Here is a 14,267-nt window from a genome sequence, read left to right as displayed (position 1 = left end):
GTTGCTGCTGCAAATATACCCCAGAAACTTGCGCAGTCTTACTGTAAATTGCGAGTGACAGTTGTTGAAGTCGTGCCGTGGGGATTAGTGATAGACTTTGGGGCTCAGTGACAGAAGCCTCTTTGGCTCTGACCTTATGCGTTGCCCTGAACAGCAGCGTGGCCTTGGCTGACACACACACACACACACACACACACCAAAGGGAGATCACAAAGTTGAGATTTGGCCTTTGGGCAGGGCTTTTACTATGGCAACTGCTGAGAGGTTATTTTTGGAGATGTAGTGAATTATGCAAGGGAGGATGCCTGCACCTGTCATGCCTACCCTGACCATCCTGACACTGTTGTTGACTTTCAGTAAACTTAAATATGTTCAAATGACCTGTTCATCTATTGGGATTAATACATGGTCACGCTAATGTTTAATAATAAATCTGGAAAAAGAGGTGAAAATCATAAGGTAGGCTATGTAACCACGGCAAAGGAGAGGGTGAAGTGCTGGGATGGATAAGGACAGTGAAGCTTAACCACCTGCCAACTGAGTGAAGGGGTTAGTGTGTCTTGACCCAGACAGCTGGAGACGTTGAAGTGGATCATGGCAGGATTTGGGGTGTAGAGGGGGAGGCAAGGTGAGGTACTTCTGGCCAGGGTCCCAGTCCTGTTAGTGGGTCAAGGGGGATTTTCCTTGAAAAGATTAATTTTAAAATGTGAAACTTGAAATTGCGTGTTGCATGTTCTTTTGTCAGCTCCACACAGGCAGCCCAGTGTGTTTTCACATCAGTGTTAAGGTAAACATGGACCGTTTGGGTTTAGGACGGTCATGCAAGAACATAATGGTGTGGAAAAAAGACTGAACACACAACACTGTCGGATTAAAATTAGAATGAAAACATGAATAATAGCTTCTGGTGAGCTTCAGCTTAACTCTGGAACATTTGACAAGGTCATACACAAACACAAGGATCATGGGAAACCTTATTCGTTGAATTATGCCCTTCTGAAAACCCATTACCTGCCATGAGAACAGGACTAAAGGAACAGCGTGTTTCAGCGAGGACAACAAACAGACCCATCTGGAGGAGACACCCCTCTGAAGCCACACGTAGAACACTGTCTTTATTCAGGAGACTGAGAGGCCGTCACTACTGGGAAAAGCTCAGGCCTTGTTTGTTATTCTTCTCTAAGCAAACTGGTTTGTAACAGCAGTAGCTACCAGAGTGTCAGTTCAGCCATCACTGTAATTAGACGGCTGTCTGTCTGCTCCTTACTGTTTAGAGACGCTCAGTGTTGCCAGTATTCTGTAGCCTACGTTGATTTTCTACATCCCAGAAGTATACCTGAAAATGTATAGAACATATAGAGCCCTGTTATCTAAACCTATCAAAATAGTTTGATCCCATTGCTTGTGAAAAGGCTTAGCTGTACATGTAGAAATTCATATGAAATAAAGAGGTGCTTTATCGTGTGATATAATGTGGATGAATCATTGTCCGTCTGGTTGCGTAATATGAGACCCGCCCTCCACCCCCTCTCTGAGAGCCTGCTGACTGCTGTTCACTCCTTAGATGAATAAAGATCACAGAGAGAACACTGTCCACCCGCTCAGAGCCATGGCGCCATCTACTGGCCATTTGGAGTGGCCAATCAACAATCAAAATGTTACCTCACAATTTATCCCCAGTGCTTTATTTATTTGCAAAAGTATAGAAAACATAAAAAGGATACTTTATAAAATACATACAAAGCCATAACAAAAACTTACTGTAGCATCTTCTACGGGTAACAATGAATAAATAGAGACAGTTTCAACTGACAACTCTTAGTAATAAGTAAATATTTCACCAAAAAGACCTTGCGAAAAAATGATGAATAAATATGGAGTAGATAATGCTAGAAATCATTGGTGTAATGGAAGGTATGGAAGGCACCTCTGTCTGTCTAGATGTACAAAAACAAACCTACAGTTCAGCTCCATAGATGTTAATCCATGTGTGCCATCAACTATCTTTCCTATTTTTACATTAACATTTTTAAAGTGTTATTTACTCTGAGCTGAAGGTATGTAAATGTTGTAAAGTAAATTTAATCTAAATTAAATATAAGAGGAAAAGAGGAAAAGAAATAAAAAAAAATACCTTATACTGTACATATTTGCTATTTTTGCAAAAATAAAAGCCAGGGCTGAACCTACAGCGGCCATGGTTCCTGTTCCATGTGTGGTCATTTAGCACAGTTCCCTCAGGTGAGGGGCTTCATGTAGTGTTCCTCACGCAGTCAAAGCTACCTTTAGATACGTTAAGCTGCTAGCTATGGGGTGAGATCATTCAGACTGAAGCTTCACGTTGCCCTGAACTTGGCCCTGTAAATTAGCTGAAGCAGCTGTATGTCAGCGTGCACCTCCTCAGGTCAGATTCTTCTCAGGTCCTCAGTGGGGCTGACCTGGTCATTCCTGTCTACCGTTTGCACTGCACTATTGGAAAGCCATAGCTGAAATATAACAATATCACAGTTCATCTACTGTACATTAATTAGTTATTTGCTACATTGATAAGTCATGTATCATGTAGGATGTGAATTGACCTGTGGCTGTGTGTGTGTTTGTGTGTGTGTGTGTGTGTGTGTGTGTGTGTGTGTTTCTGTGTTTTCACAGTATTACGCTAACTTAATGTGTGATGTGTGCATGAGTGATGTGTGATGTGTGTGTGTGTGTGTGTGTGTGTGTCTGTGTGTGTGTGTGTGTGTGTGTGTGCATGAGTGATGCGTGATGTGTGTGTGTGGGTGTGTGTGTGTCCGTGTGTGTCCCATGCTGTTGGACCTCATATATGTCTCTTCATGTGCAGGGCCAGATGGTCAGAGCGGGAGAAGGCTCTCTGGCACAGCATGCACTCGTAAGGCTTCTGGCCCGTGTGTTTGCGGAAGTGGCGGGTCAACTCATCCGAACGGGCAAACTTCCACCCACAGCCCTCCCACGAGCACAGGTAGGGCTTCTCACCTGTACATGAGCAGCACACATGAGCAAAAGGACAATGGTAGATTATTTGATTACCTTCAAGACGGATCACAGGCTACAGTGCAATATACAGAAATAGTTAATGCTGTAAAAACAGTCAAGAGTCACAGTCAAGATTAAACTTTTTTAAATGAATTCATAGTTGTTGGATGTTCATACTGTTGGAAACCCCGGCAAGCATTTTTATGTGATCAGAAAGGCTGACTAATTATCATTGCTACAGGTTCATACCTGTCTCGCATGGCAAATTAAGCCCATCGTCCCTACCTGTGTGAGTACGCAGGTGCGCTTTGAGGTGTGAGCTCTTGGTGTAGGTCTTGCTGCAGCCGGGGTATTCACAGCTGTGCACCGCGGCCCTCTTCTTGGCCACCCCTTTGCGCCCGCGTTTCCCTTCCAGGCCCGTAGAGGGCACTGTGGAGTCAGGGAGCAAGCTGGTGGTGGAGCTGTAGACCCCTGCTGCCTGCCTGTGGACAAAGGCAGCAGGGCCCAGCTGGTGGGGGTACAGCTTTGGGTGGTGGTGGTAGTTTGGGAGGATGTTGTAGGTCGAGCGTTGGGAGTGACCCCCGGGGGATTCTGCGTCCACAGACGCCACGGGGGGGAACCTGGACTCTGGGAACGCCATTAAAGACGGGAGTTGAGGGAAGTAGCCGTACTCCCAGGACTTGACCTTGCTGTGGTCATTTGGGCCCTCCGGGTTGTGTCCGAGCGGGACGCCGTACTGGTGTGTGGTGTCGGAGTGGAGAGCGTACGGCTTCCCCTGCTGCTCTCCCAGGTAGCCCCCGTTGTAGAGCTCTGCTATGGAGCAGCTCACAGACTCCTCTGGGGAGAGGAGCTCGGCCATCAGGCTGCCAGTGCTGGCGTAGTGCCTGTCCAGCCCTGCGTGCTCCTTCAGGGCCGGCCGCTCCTGGACGCTCCCCTGGAACAGCCGGCCCGGGTCCTGAGCAGCTGCAGGGGGCCGGTGGGAGTTGGAGTCCTGACTGGTGCCCTGATCAGGCGACGTGCTGCCCCAGCTGGACAGTAAAAACTCCATGTCCCAGTTTGCACTGTGCTCGTCATCCAGCTGGGCCTCCCTGAAGGCCGGTGGCAGGTCCTGCTGCTCAGCGCTGTGGAACTCTAGCAGTGACCTTCTGTCCTGAGCATCAAAGCCCAGAGAGCCCAGCGAGCCATCCTCAAACCTCCACACCTAACGCCACGGCAACACGGGAGGGGACAGGGCAAGTTAGCATGACTTTAGATACAAATGTCTTATTGGTAACCACCATGATGTTTTTGTTGTAATGTGTCTTCCTTCAAATAATGATAAAAAATAAATTAGAGCAAAATCATATCTATGTATAGCAAAATATTGCATTTCATTTTAAATCCCTTTTAGTCAATTTAGTTTTGTTGATGACATGCTACCATTAAGTTTTTTTCCAGAACTGATAAGGCCCTGCCATCTTTACCGGCCTACATGCAGATTAGAGTGACGTTAGAGGGGAACACAAATTGAGATATGTTAGAGGGGAACACAAAAAGAGTATGTTTGTCTTTCAAGTAATATCCCAACTTGACCGCTGTCATATTCATCTGTTGCATGTTCCCTGGTCAGAAAGACTACTTTAGACACTAGAAAGAAAGGCTCAGAAAGGCTACTTTAGACACCGAAGGCAGGAGAAACTAACAGAAGCCAACAAGCCGCCTTCAATAGTCCAGACCCAGAGAAAAGATGGACATTCCCACAGAGAAGAGAGAATCACATACCTTCATGTCCTGACTGGAGTTGGAGAAGTTTGAGAATGAACTGAACGAGGGCAGTACAGCTTGAGTTGCAGCCATCCGGTTGGGGCCCCCAAATTCTCAGGAAACTACCAGGTAATGTGGCGGCAAGACACTTTTGATGAAAACCTTTTTTGAAAAACGTAATTCTATAAAGGTGCAATCACAAATGACTGTTGGGCATTATGCAATTGAGTGTTGCTAGTCCTCTTACAGTTATGTGTTGAGATACAGTTAAATACAGTTATTCCCCTGACTCTCTCTCTCTCTGTCAACCTGTGGCTCCTCCCCTCTCTATCTCACTCAGAAGATAGACCCCCACTGATGCCTGCTGTCACACAGTTCTGTGGCACGGGGTGGGGTTTAAAAAGTGTGTTTTGCGCGTATTTGCATGTGTGTGTGTGTGTGTGTGTGTGTGTGTGTGTGTGTGTGTGTGTGTGTGTGTGTGTGTGTGTGCACAAGCATCATCTCTTGTCTGTTGCTCGTGTGTGTGAGCAGTGACCCAGCATGTACGCTATCTGAAGTGAGCGGCAAGATCACACTACCTTCCTGTTCAGTTTGTCTGACCCTGAGCAAGAGAAATCAGACAACGTGCCATTTAGACAACATGCCATTCTATTTCTGGCAAAATCTGGAAGGCTGAAGAAGGGAAGAATATGTCTGAAATGATTTTGAATAATAATCCCATCAAATTTGAATATTATGAACAGCATATGTAAATATGGTAGAACTCCTAGTGGATTTTACTAAGTAACCGTATAAGTGTAAAGTGACCCAAGGGAAAGATTACAAAACTTAGCAATTTGGTTGACTGTTTTATTCGTTTCAAGAATTTCAATAAACTTAACTGTTCAAATATAGAAATTGAGCACTGAGCATGCATCTACAATGCACCAACAATTTGGTTGTCCCCAGCTGTGTTCTTCAATAGCACATTAATGGGACATTTCAGTAACATAAAATAATGGGAATATCCTCAGTTCTAGAAGATTCCAGCAGTTAGCATTGGTAAGCTGAGTCTGAATGGATTCAGTAAATGAGTGAACAGCAGTTGCCTGATTAGCCATTATCTCTGCTGAGGCAAACCATATGTGTGAATGTGAATGATCAGTGGTCATATGAGTCTGAGTACTTTAGCTTAGTTTCATACATGCTATTTTATCAACATACAATGGTCTCTGTACTCATTTAAAAATAATGTTGTAAAGTCGTTTTGGACAAAACTACTACTATTATAACATAACCATAACCCATGTGCAGTACATCTTTTAACTTTTTTATCTGTGGTCAATGTGCAAAAGTATAATTGTTGATGATCAACGTGAATGGTATACACCTCATCACAACTATAAAAGTAAATGGATTCAGTACATTCATAATTTAATATAAAAGTAAATGGATTCAGTACATTCATAATTAAATATAAATGTGATCATGTAAAGACTTTATTAGTTCAAAGAGTGTTCAGGATAAACATTCAGCTCCACACACAGAGACAGACAAATGCACCTACACACTGACTCTCATTCTGCGTGTGTGTGTGTGTGTGTGTGTGTGTGTGTGTGTGCGTGTGTGTGTGTTTGTGTGTGTGTGTGTGTGGGAAGAGACGTGGGCTTCTGAGAAGACCTGTGCACGGTGGGTGATTATGGGCTGGCTGGTGTTTATCGGCGCGGGTGAGCTGATGCGGGGCTGCTGTCCGAGGGCAGATAATGGCGCGCTGCTCCTGACGCAGCCAGATCACGGGCCTCATCACAGATAAAGAGCCTCTCAGCTGCTCCTGCAGCACCAACGCCACCAACACAAGACAGCGGGCCAGAGAGCAGCGCTCACCGTTTACGTTAGTGGTTTGGAGACCTCCAAACCAAGTTTCCTTGTTTCGTTGTTTTCAGCAGTTAGGAGTTAAGACCATTTATATATTTAGTCCTCTGATAGGTTCTTTCACCTCTCACGTAGTTGTAATATATCTTATTTTTCAATCCATAGGCTTTATGGAACATGAAAGAAAGGGTGTAAATATAAACAGAATATGTATAGATGTATAAATACACCATGAGTTTCCCCTACATGGATTTAAACTCCTCATTTTTTCAGTAGAAAGTGCAGGGCAATTCCACGCAAAACTGTCACATCCATAACGCCAACTAAATACCATGGCATTGTGTTGGTGTTATGGATGTGACAGTTTTGAGTGGAATTGCCCTACATGGGAAAGCAAATGTTAAAAAAAATCCATGAAAGAGGAAGAGAAAGAAAAAAAAACGTACTGTAATTTCCCAACTATTAGCTGCGGCTTATACATTGATTTTGTCAAATTTCTTCAGCTATGAGGTCAATACACGGGACAGTTAATATGGTATTAATATGGTTGTTCAGTAAACTTTACCAGTTACTTTACTTACAACTTTACCAGTTACTTTACTTACAACTTTACCTTTATTCAGTATCCTAAATGGAAAAAAAAACTTCCTGTACTGTTAAATCAGTAAACTTTACCACACCATCTTCAACGTGCTTGAAAGTCAAACATGAATCATTTAAACTTACAAACTGCTTAATCATGTGCTGTATATATACATACAAGCAAAACATATGCAGTGTTATTATAAGTCAATGTAGTCAATATAGTCAATGATATTTTGTTGAATAGTCATTGTGAGTGGTACAGAAAAGATACGGTTGAAGACCCTGGACTCTTTGTTGTGAGTTTGTATGCAAAGTTTGTGCAACAGTTAAAGTTAACCTGGAATTACAAAGAGGCCTTTGAATGTGTTCATATGCATGCAAAGTCCTCCTTATATCACATTCAATTCTTTTCAGTGGTTAGGATTGTTCTCCTAAACGGTCGAGGCAGTTCCCCTCTACCTCACTAGGTGGTGTAACGACCTTGTTGAGTTGGGAAACATGTCAGCTATTTTACCAAAAGCAAATAGTTGTTTACAAAATCTATCTGAGCCTATACATGCATATACAAGGTATTTCTATATTTCTATTAATATTATGTACACGTAACATGTATCAGTAACCACTTATTGTCTTTGAGATACTGGATCCAACTCAAAACTCTTTTCTAATGTACAAAACACTTCAACATGTTTTCAGCATCATTACTAGTTCTGTGCTTGCTGTGATGATGGCTGTTTATAGATACATGTTTGTATTGGATCATTATAAAGTAATATGACCAAAGACATAGGAGAATGGTAACCATGTTGGAACAAATCATATTTTCTGTTCAAAACACAACTGAGCAGTGAACATTTTACGGTACAAAATGATCTGAAGAAAAAGGGTCTATATGGCCATATTATACTTGTGGTCCGAATAATAACAATGTCCAGTGCTTTATTGCTTTTGCAGATGCACATTGTAAACAGGTGTTCTTCCTCTGTTAGCAGTAGGTGGCAGTCTCCGCTGGGACGGGTCCAACTCTGATACAATAGGCCTGCTCCAGATGTGAACTGCAGCAGGCCGAGCCGAGTCTGATCACGTCGTGTAAATAGTCCCCGTGGCTGAGAGACCATATGTCCAGAGTTCAGCATGGGTGCCCTCTCCTCTTCAGTAGCTGACATGCAGTCACTTCCTGTGCCTTTTAAGTAAGAGAACGAGGGGGGGGGGGGGTGTCTTAAGATAGAATCTACTTCAGTGTTGCACAGAGGATGTTGCGTTTCCTCATCTGCTGAGCTTCCTCATGCTGATTTATTGTGTTCACCACATCTCTCTCATACGCCACTCTGGTCTGTTCTCATAATTGGGTTCTCTTCAGTTCTACATATGGAGGCTTAGAACCACTAGGGCCTCACACCGACTGGTGGTTTACTGGTGGAAGATGGTACTTTATCAACATCACATTCTCATGATACTCCTACTGATAAGCTGCTCTCACCTATTAGGTAAGTTTTCCTTTTTTGGGGCAAATCTCAGTGAGAGCTCAGATTGATCTATTGTATTGAAGTCTCAATGCTACTTTATGTGTAACGTCATCGTTATTTCTGATAATGAATGATTAGTGTTAGTGTTGGACTTCTGTGGAACGTCATAGTTATTTCCAATAATGAATGATTAGTGTTAGTGTTGGATTTGGAAATGGAGTAAAGGGGAACTAATTCAGCCTCATCTAAAAGAGCTTTCAATGACTTTCAAGTCTTTACGCAGGTAATATGTCATGTATTTAAGTTAAGAGTCTCTCTTTCAAAACGTCAGCAAAAACAACTTTGTGTGAAACTAAACCACAACAGCATTAGATTATAAGACAACGCCTCACTTCAGATTCACATCCACTTTCTCACGGGTTTGTTGCAGTATGATGCAGTTTTATGCCAAGTGAATGTCCACACGTGTGAATGTGCTTGTTGACACACACAGGTGTAACCCTGGAGTCTGACCCCAAACCGACCAGCGGGCCTCTGGTCCCCTCTCTCGTCCAGCTGCCTTCTGTCGGGGACAGTCTTGTGTTCCTGTGTACCGCTCCGGGGGACCATCGGGCGCTGCACTTTGACCTCTACGGAAGCAAACGTCTGTGTAACACAGTCAAGCACCAAACTGAAGAGTGTGGTGCCATTTTTACTGTGAATCGCAAAGAAGTGACCAGTGGAAAGGATTTCTGCTGCCTTTTCAAAGACTCTCAGAACAAACCCAGCGCATTCAGCTCTTATGTGTACGCCAAATTAGATGGTAAGGTTTCCTTCAACAATAATACGTAAGTAATATGGCCCAGTAATATTTCCTGTCCCTAAACCAGAGGTATTGATTTCTTTTTGTGCACCGAACTGTTGAAAGTGTTGATTGATAATGAGGAATAATGGAACATATAATGAAAAATGTAAGTCTAACATGTAAAAAGAAACAACTAAGAACATAACTAAAGACTGACACATTAAGAACATCACTAAAGACTGACACAGTAAGAACATCACTAAAGACTGACACAGTAAGAACATCACTAAAGACTGACACAGTAAGGTGAAGAACCGTCAACTGTTATGAGGCGGTGACACTCCCTTCCTTTCCTAACCACACTGCACTGCAGCCTCTTTGTGCGGTCTCTCATCTCTCATTCATCCCTCTCTCTCTTCTACACGCAATGTGTGGTGTAACTTGCCAACCCGTGCAAATGCACGCGCACGTGCTCACACACACACACACACACACACACACACACACACACACACACACACACACACACGCACGCACACACACGCACACACACACCCACACACACACAAACAGACACACACACACACACACACACACACACACAGACACACACACACACACACACACACACACACACACACACACACACACACACACACTGAAACTGAGAACACAAACTGAAAGTCTGTAAGATAAGTGTGACTTTTGACAATTTACATTCACAAGGATGTTCGTCTACCTTATTAGAATAATAATGGGATTATTGAACCTTAATCCTAACCCAAGGACTATTATGAGCGACCAATAATGTGAATTCACATTGAAGAATTCACATTGAAATGCTTTGGTTTCATGTACAAGTTTTGGGACATATCCCATTGTAAAACACATAAACAAACCAACTTTGACAAATGGCTTTCTACCAGAAACAACGGTGTGTAATCAAGGTCATCTCATGGTCATTTGACATGCCTCCTGATCTGCCTTGTTAACCACTCCCATCCGTCTCATTCTACAGAGAAGGTCAGCCCTCTCCCCCCGCCTGTCTTGACGTCCTCCAGCGGAGCGGCCCGTAGTGGTCAGCCGTTGACCTTCCACTGCTCTGTGCCTCTTTGTCTCCGTCCGAAGGCCGTCCTGCTGCTCAGCCAAAGCAGCGTCAACGACAGCGCCGGACTTCAGAGCGCGCTGCGGAGCCCCAGCTTGGTGGTGTCCAGCTCCAGTGACCCCAGCTTCAGCGTGGTGCCGGTGGACGGGGCGTTCTACTCCTGCCTCTATCAGATGACCGTCTCCACAGACCTGACCATCAACTCCAGCGCTAGTCAAGCCGTCACGGTCACTCTCTCACATGGACCAAACGCAGGTGTGTCACGGTCACTTTCACGTGAACAAAATCCAGGTGTACTCCACTACAATCCTCTCAACAGATCAATATGTGAAAATACCTTAATGACATTACGTATACTGAACTTCATACACAACCATCATTTTGATAATATATGTCATTAATAATATCATCTGTAGCAAACATTTTGAGGGGGTTTGTGTCAGAAATTGTTAATACTGTGAAAATAAGGAAATTACTTGGGTATGATGTTGTCTTGTGGTCATCATAGGATTTCACTTCCCTTCACTCCTGTACTGTATTTCTCCTCTCCTCTTCTCTTCCCCTCTTTTCTGCTCCTCTCCTCTCCTCTTCCTCTTTTCTCTTTTATGCTATATATGGTAATGAACACATTATATATAAATAGATATAACATGTATAAAATACATTATAATAATGAGCCCCTGTAGTTGGAGGCTTACACTGTGATTACCTGTTTGCAGAAGGAGAAGCAAAAGAAGGAGAAGAAGGAGAGAGCCCAGACTGGGCGCTGGTGCTGGGAGCCATGTCTGCAGCTGTGCTGTTTCTAGCCATAGTCATAGGCCTGGGGGTCATTGTACACAAGAGAGGTACCTACCGACATACCGCCCCCTTCAGGAGGAGCTCTCCTTTTCATAAGACACTTCACAGTGCAATGAGGATCGAATCTAAAATCAGGTTTTTGTGAAGTCCAACAGTGACATGTCATTGAATACTGCAATAGTTGATGTGCTGTAACTTCTGCCAATGTGTATATTTTTCAGTGAAAGATGCGGCGAGGGAGAAGAAGACAAGGTGAGTGAGGCCCAAACTGGTCACAATAGTCAAACTGGTCAAACTGGTCACAATGGTCACAATAGTCAAACTGGTCACAATAGTCAAACTTGTCAGAATGGTCACAATGGTCACAATAGTCAAACTGGTCACAATAGTCAAACTGGTCACAATGGTCACAATAGTCAAACTGGTCACAATCTTTAAACAGGTCACAATGGTCACAATGGTCCCCTGTTTCAGTAATAGCACCTGTAATGTTTTCCAGCTGCCCTTGGTCATCCATTTACTGTATATCTTGTGTACAGATATGCAAACCTAATCATCTGCATTTGGCCGCACTGTTATCACTTTGCTTTGTATTGTGCTGCTGTGTCATCATGCACTGTTACCACATTATAGCTGCACACAAACCCACATTATGTTTGCTTTTGTTATCGTTGGCCTCAGGGAGAATGCTAAATTCTGGACTACAGTGCATGCAAGAGACCACATTGTAGGTGAGTGTACCATCCAGACAAGTCCAGCAACCAAGAATACCATTTATTACAGAAAAACTTGACAGATGAGAGAATCTAAATGATTAAGATACTGTTAAAGTGATGTCTGCAGTATACTAAATGATTGAGATACTGTTAAAGTGATGTCTATGATTAAGATACTGTTAAAGTGATGTCTATAAACTAAATACTAAATGATTAAGATATTGTTAAAGTGATGCTGAATGAATGTCAATACTAAATGTCTATACTACAGTAAATTATTCCCTTGCATGAACTCTTTTTGATTATTTCCATTATTTTTTTTTTCACATCAAGATCTCCCCATTTCACGGCTGAGCATTTGCTTCAAGGTAATCTCACTCTCATCTCACCCACGCCTCACTCTCATCTCACTCTCATCTCACCCTCGCCTCACTCTCATCTCACTCTCATCTCACCCTCGCCTCACTCTCATCTCACTCTCCGCTCTGCTGCTGCTCTCTCGGGCTCGCTGCTCTGAAGCGTAAACTCTCCAGTAGATGTGAGGTAGTGCGAGTGTGAGCGAGAGCTTATCTCAGATCACTCTCCACAGAGCGTGTCCATCAGTACGGTCTGCACTAACGAGCAGGCGCTCGGCGCTGGCTGTGAAGTCTCTCCCAAGATACCCCTAATCCAGCGGCGGCTTCTTGCTGACTCTGCTGACGAGACGAGAGAGTTCAGGCGCAGGGACGACTCCCCACAGAGCTTTTGCTTTAGCGCTTTTTCACACTGATGTGAAGAGAGCTTCTTTTCACTTCTCACAGTGCTGTCATTTCAGTTTGCTACAAGCAACTACAGTAATTTCCAGATTACCCTTGCATGGCTATTTGTTCCCATGCCTCATCTGAGCTGTTATAACCGGAGGTGTGAATACAGACACTGTTCAGGGAGCCGGTTCTTAGTAAAAATAGTTGAGAGATCATGCTCATGTTCTCATGTGTATGCTGAGTTGCTCTGGGTTCTGTGTAATGTAGAAGGATATTACAAAAGGGACTCTGCAGGCGTTCAGCATCCTGGCCCTCTACAGCCCCTTGGTTACTTCACAGGACGTGACTTTTCTTAAATACGGCATTGTTTTTCTCACACACCCCCCTCTCTCTCTCAGAAAAATGTGCTCCTGTGGTGGTATTGAGTTGTCCTCAAGCTACCTTACTCTGCTTACAGCTCACTTTAATTAGCTTTAATTAGCTTAATTAATGAGCCCACTGAATATAACATGGCTCATCGAGTTGTTTACTGGACTATGGTGTAGTCAAGTCAAGTCTCTGTATATTATCCAAAGGGAGGTTTACATTCACAAACTTGAGTGGCCTGAAATAGCAAAAGAAGTGTTCTTCTCCACCTATGAAATTTACAACACCATACTGGTTTAAGGAAAAGACCCTACTGGGAAACATGGCCTTACATGGGCTTTACACTCATTCATGTGAAGAAACTGTTTATCTGATACAATTTACACTACCCAACCCAAACAAGTAGCCAATGACGGGAACTGTCATAAAAAAACAGGAACTACTTGACTTATCTCATGTTATGACATAGTATGGATAAGACCTTATTGAAATTGCATTAGTGATGTGTGTTTATTTTAAATGTGTAATTAAATCTTTGTCCATTTTTGGGCATTTTTTGTCCAATTTTAGGATACTGGACCGGTCAGTGATGAATATGCTGTTCCAAAGAGTCTCTCCACATTTGCTAATCCGAACTTCTGTTGAATTTATTGACCCTATTGTTGTCCTTGTCTTTATTGACTATCATGTGTGTAAATTATATTTCTAATTTTATCTACAAACAGACGTGTTTTTTTGTTTATACAGATTACTATTGATTCCATGTATGTGGATCTAACTGATACACTTTCCTCAACAAATCCACTTACATAAATCTTTAAATAAACATTTATTTCTGCTAGTAGTGTACAGTTTGTGTCCTACTGACTATGAATGGAGAGGGAAGAGCTTGGAGGAAGAGGGAAGTTTGTTTTACCAGTGGAAATTGCTAATCAATACAGCTTACAGTTTTTTACAATTGTTTACACACATTTTCAAAACCCTGTGTCTATTTTTCAAAATTCCACACACAAAACCCATAATTGCTCACACAAAATGCAAAATGCCACAAATCTCCAGCAAAATGACACACAACATTCAAAATGTCAAAAACACATCTTTAAAGCAAACATTCGCCTC

General features: G+C 43.0%; 2 protein-coding genes across 2 annotated transcripts; one reads left to right on the top strand and one right to left on the bottom strand.

Annotated features, from left to right (window-relative positions):
* Positions 1–1,532: 1,532 nt before the first annotated feature.
* Positions 1,533–5,026, bottom strand: klf1 (Kruppel like factor 1 (erythroid)). The gene is made up of 4 exons (XM_076294636.1): positions 4,753–5,026; positions 3,277–4,192; positions 2,815–2,991; positions 1,533–2,486 (listed from the first exon to the last, which is right to left on the bottom strand). The coding sequence occupies exons 1-3, from the start codon at positions 4,825–4,827 to the stop codon at positions 2,816–2,818; spliced, it is 1,167 nt and encodes a 388-aa protein (XP_076150751.1). The 5' UTR covers positions 4,828–5,026; the 3' UTR covers positions 1,533–2,486; position 2,815.
* Positions 4,798–13,981, top strand: LOC143134329 (uncharacterized). Its single transcript, XM_076294652.1, has 9 exons — positions 4,798–4,863; positions 8,531–8,657; positions 9,130–9,438; positions 10,439–10,780; positions 11,245–11,370; positions 11,545–11,575; positions 12,005–12,054; positions 12,373–12,407; positions 13,719–13,981. Exons 2-9 carry the CDS (start codon positions 8,594–8,596, stop codon positions 13,791–13,793), a joined length of 1,032 nt encoding a protein of 343 aa, XP_076150767.1. The 5' UTR covers positions 4,798–4,863; positions 8,531–8,593; the 3' UTR covers positions 13,794–13,981.
* The last annotated feature ends 286 nt before the right edge of the window (positions 13,982–14,267 follow it).

This window comes from Alosa pseudoharengus, unplaced genomic scaffold (genome assembly GCF_046254945.1).
Source record: "Alosa pseudoharengus isolate Yale_2024_CS ecotype anadromous, Long Island Sound unplaced genomic scaffold, YU_APseudo_1.1 YU_APseudo_1.1_scf_1, whole genome shotgun sequence".
Lineage (NCBI taxonomy): Eukaryota > Metazoa > Chordata > Actinopteri > Clupeiformes > Clupeidae > Alosa > Alosa pseudoharengus.
This window is presented reverse-complemented; position numbering and strand designations above follow the sequence as displayed.

Bases quoted from the DNA above. Each gene is read 5' to 3' on its own strand.
- klf1 (XM_076294636.1), bottom strand. From the start codon at position 4,827: ATGGCTGCAACTCAAGCTGTACTGCCCTCGTTCAGTTCATTCTCAAAC. The intron at 4,193-4,752 runs GTATGTGATTCT...CCGTGGCGTTAG, and splicing joins ACTCCAGTCAGGACATGAAG to GTGTGGAGGTTTGAGGATGG. The intron at 2,992-3,276 runs GTAGGGACGATG...GCTCATGTACAG, and splicing joins GCACCTGCGTACTCACACAG to GTGAGAAGCCCTACCTGTGC.
- LOC143134329 (XM_076294652.1), top strand. From the start codon at position 8,594: ATGGTACTTTATCAACATCACATTCTCATGATACTCCTACTGATAAGC. The intron at 9,439-10,438 runs GTAAGGTTTCCT...CTCATTCTACAG, and splicing joins TGTGTACGCCAAATTAGATG to AGAAGGTCAGCCCTCTCCCC. The intron at 12,055-12,372 runs GTGAGTGTACCA...TTTCACATCAAG, and splicing joins TGCAAGAGACCACATTGTAG to ATCTCCCCATTTCACGGCTG.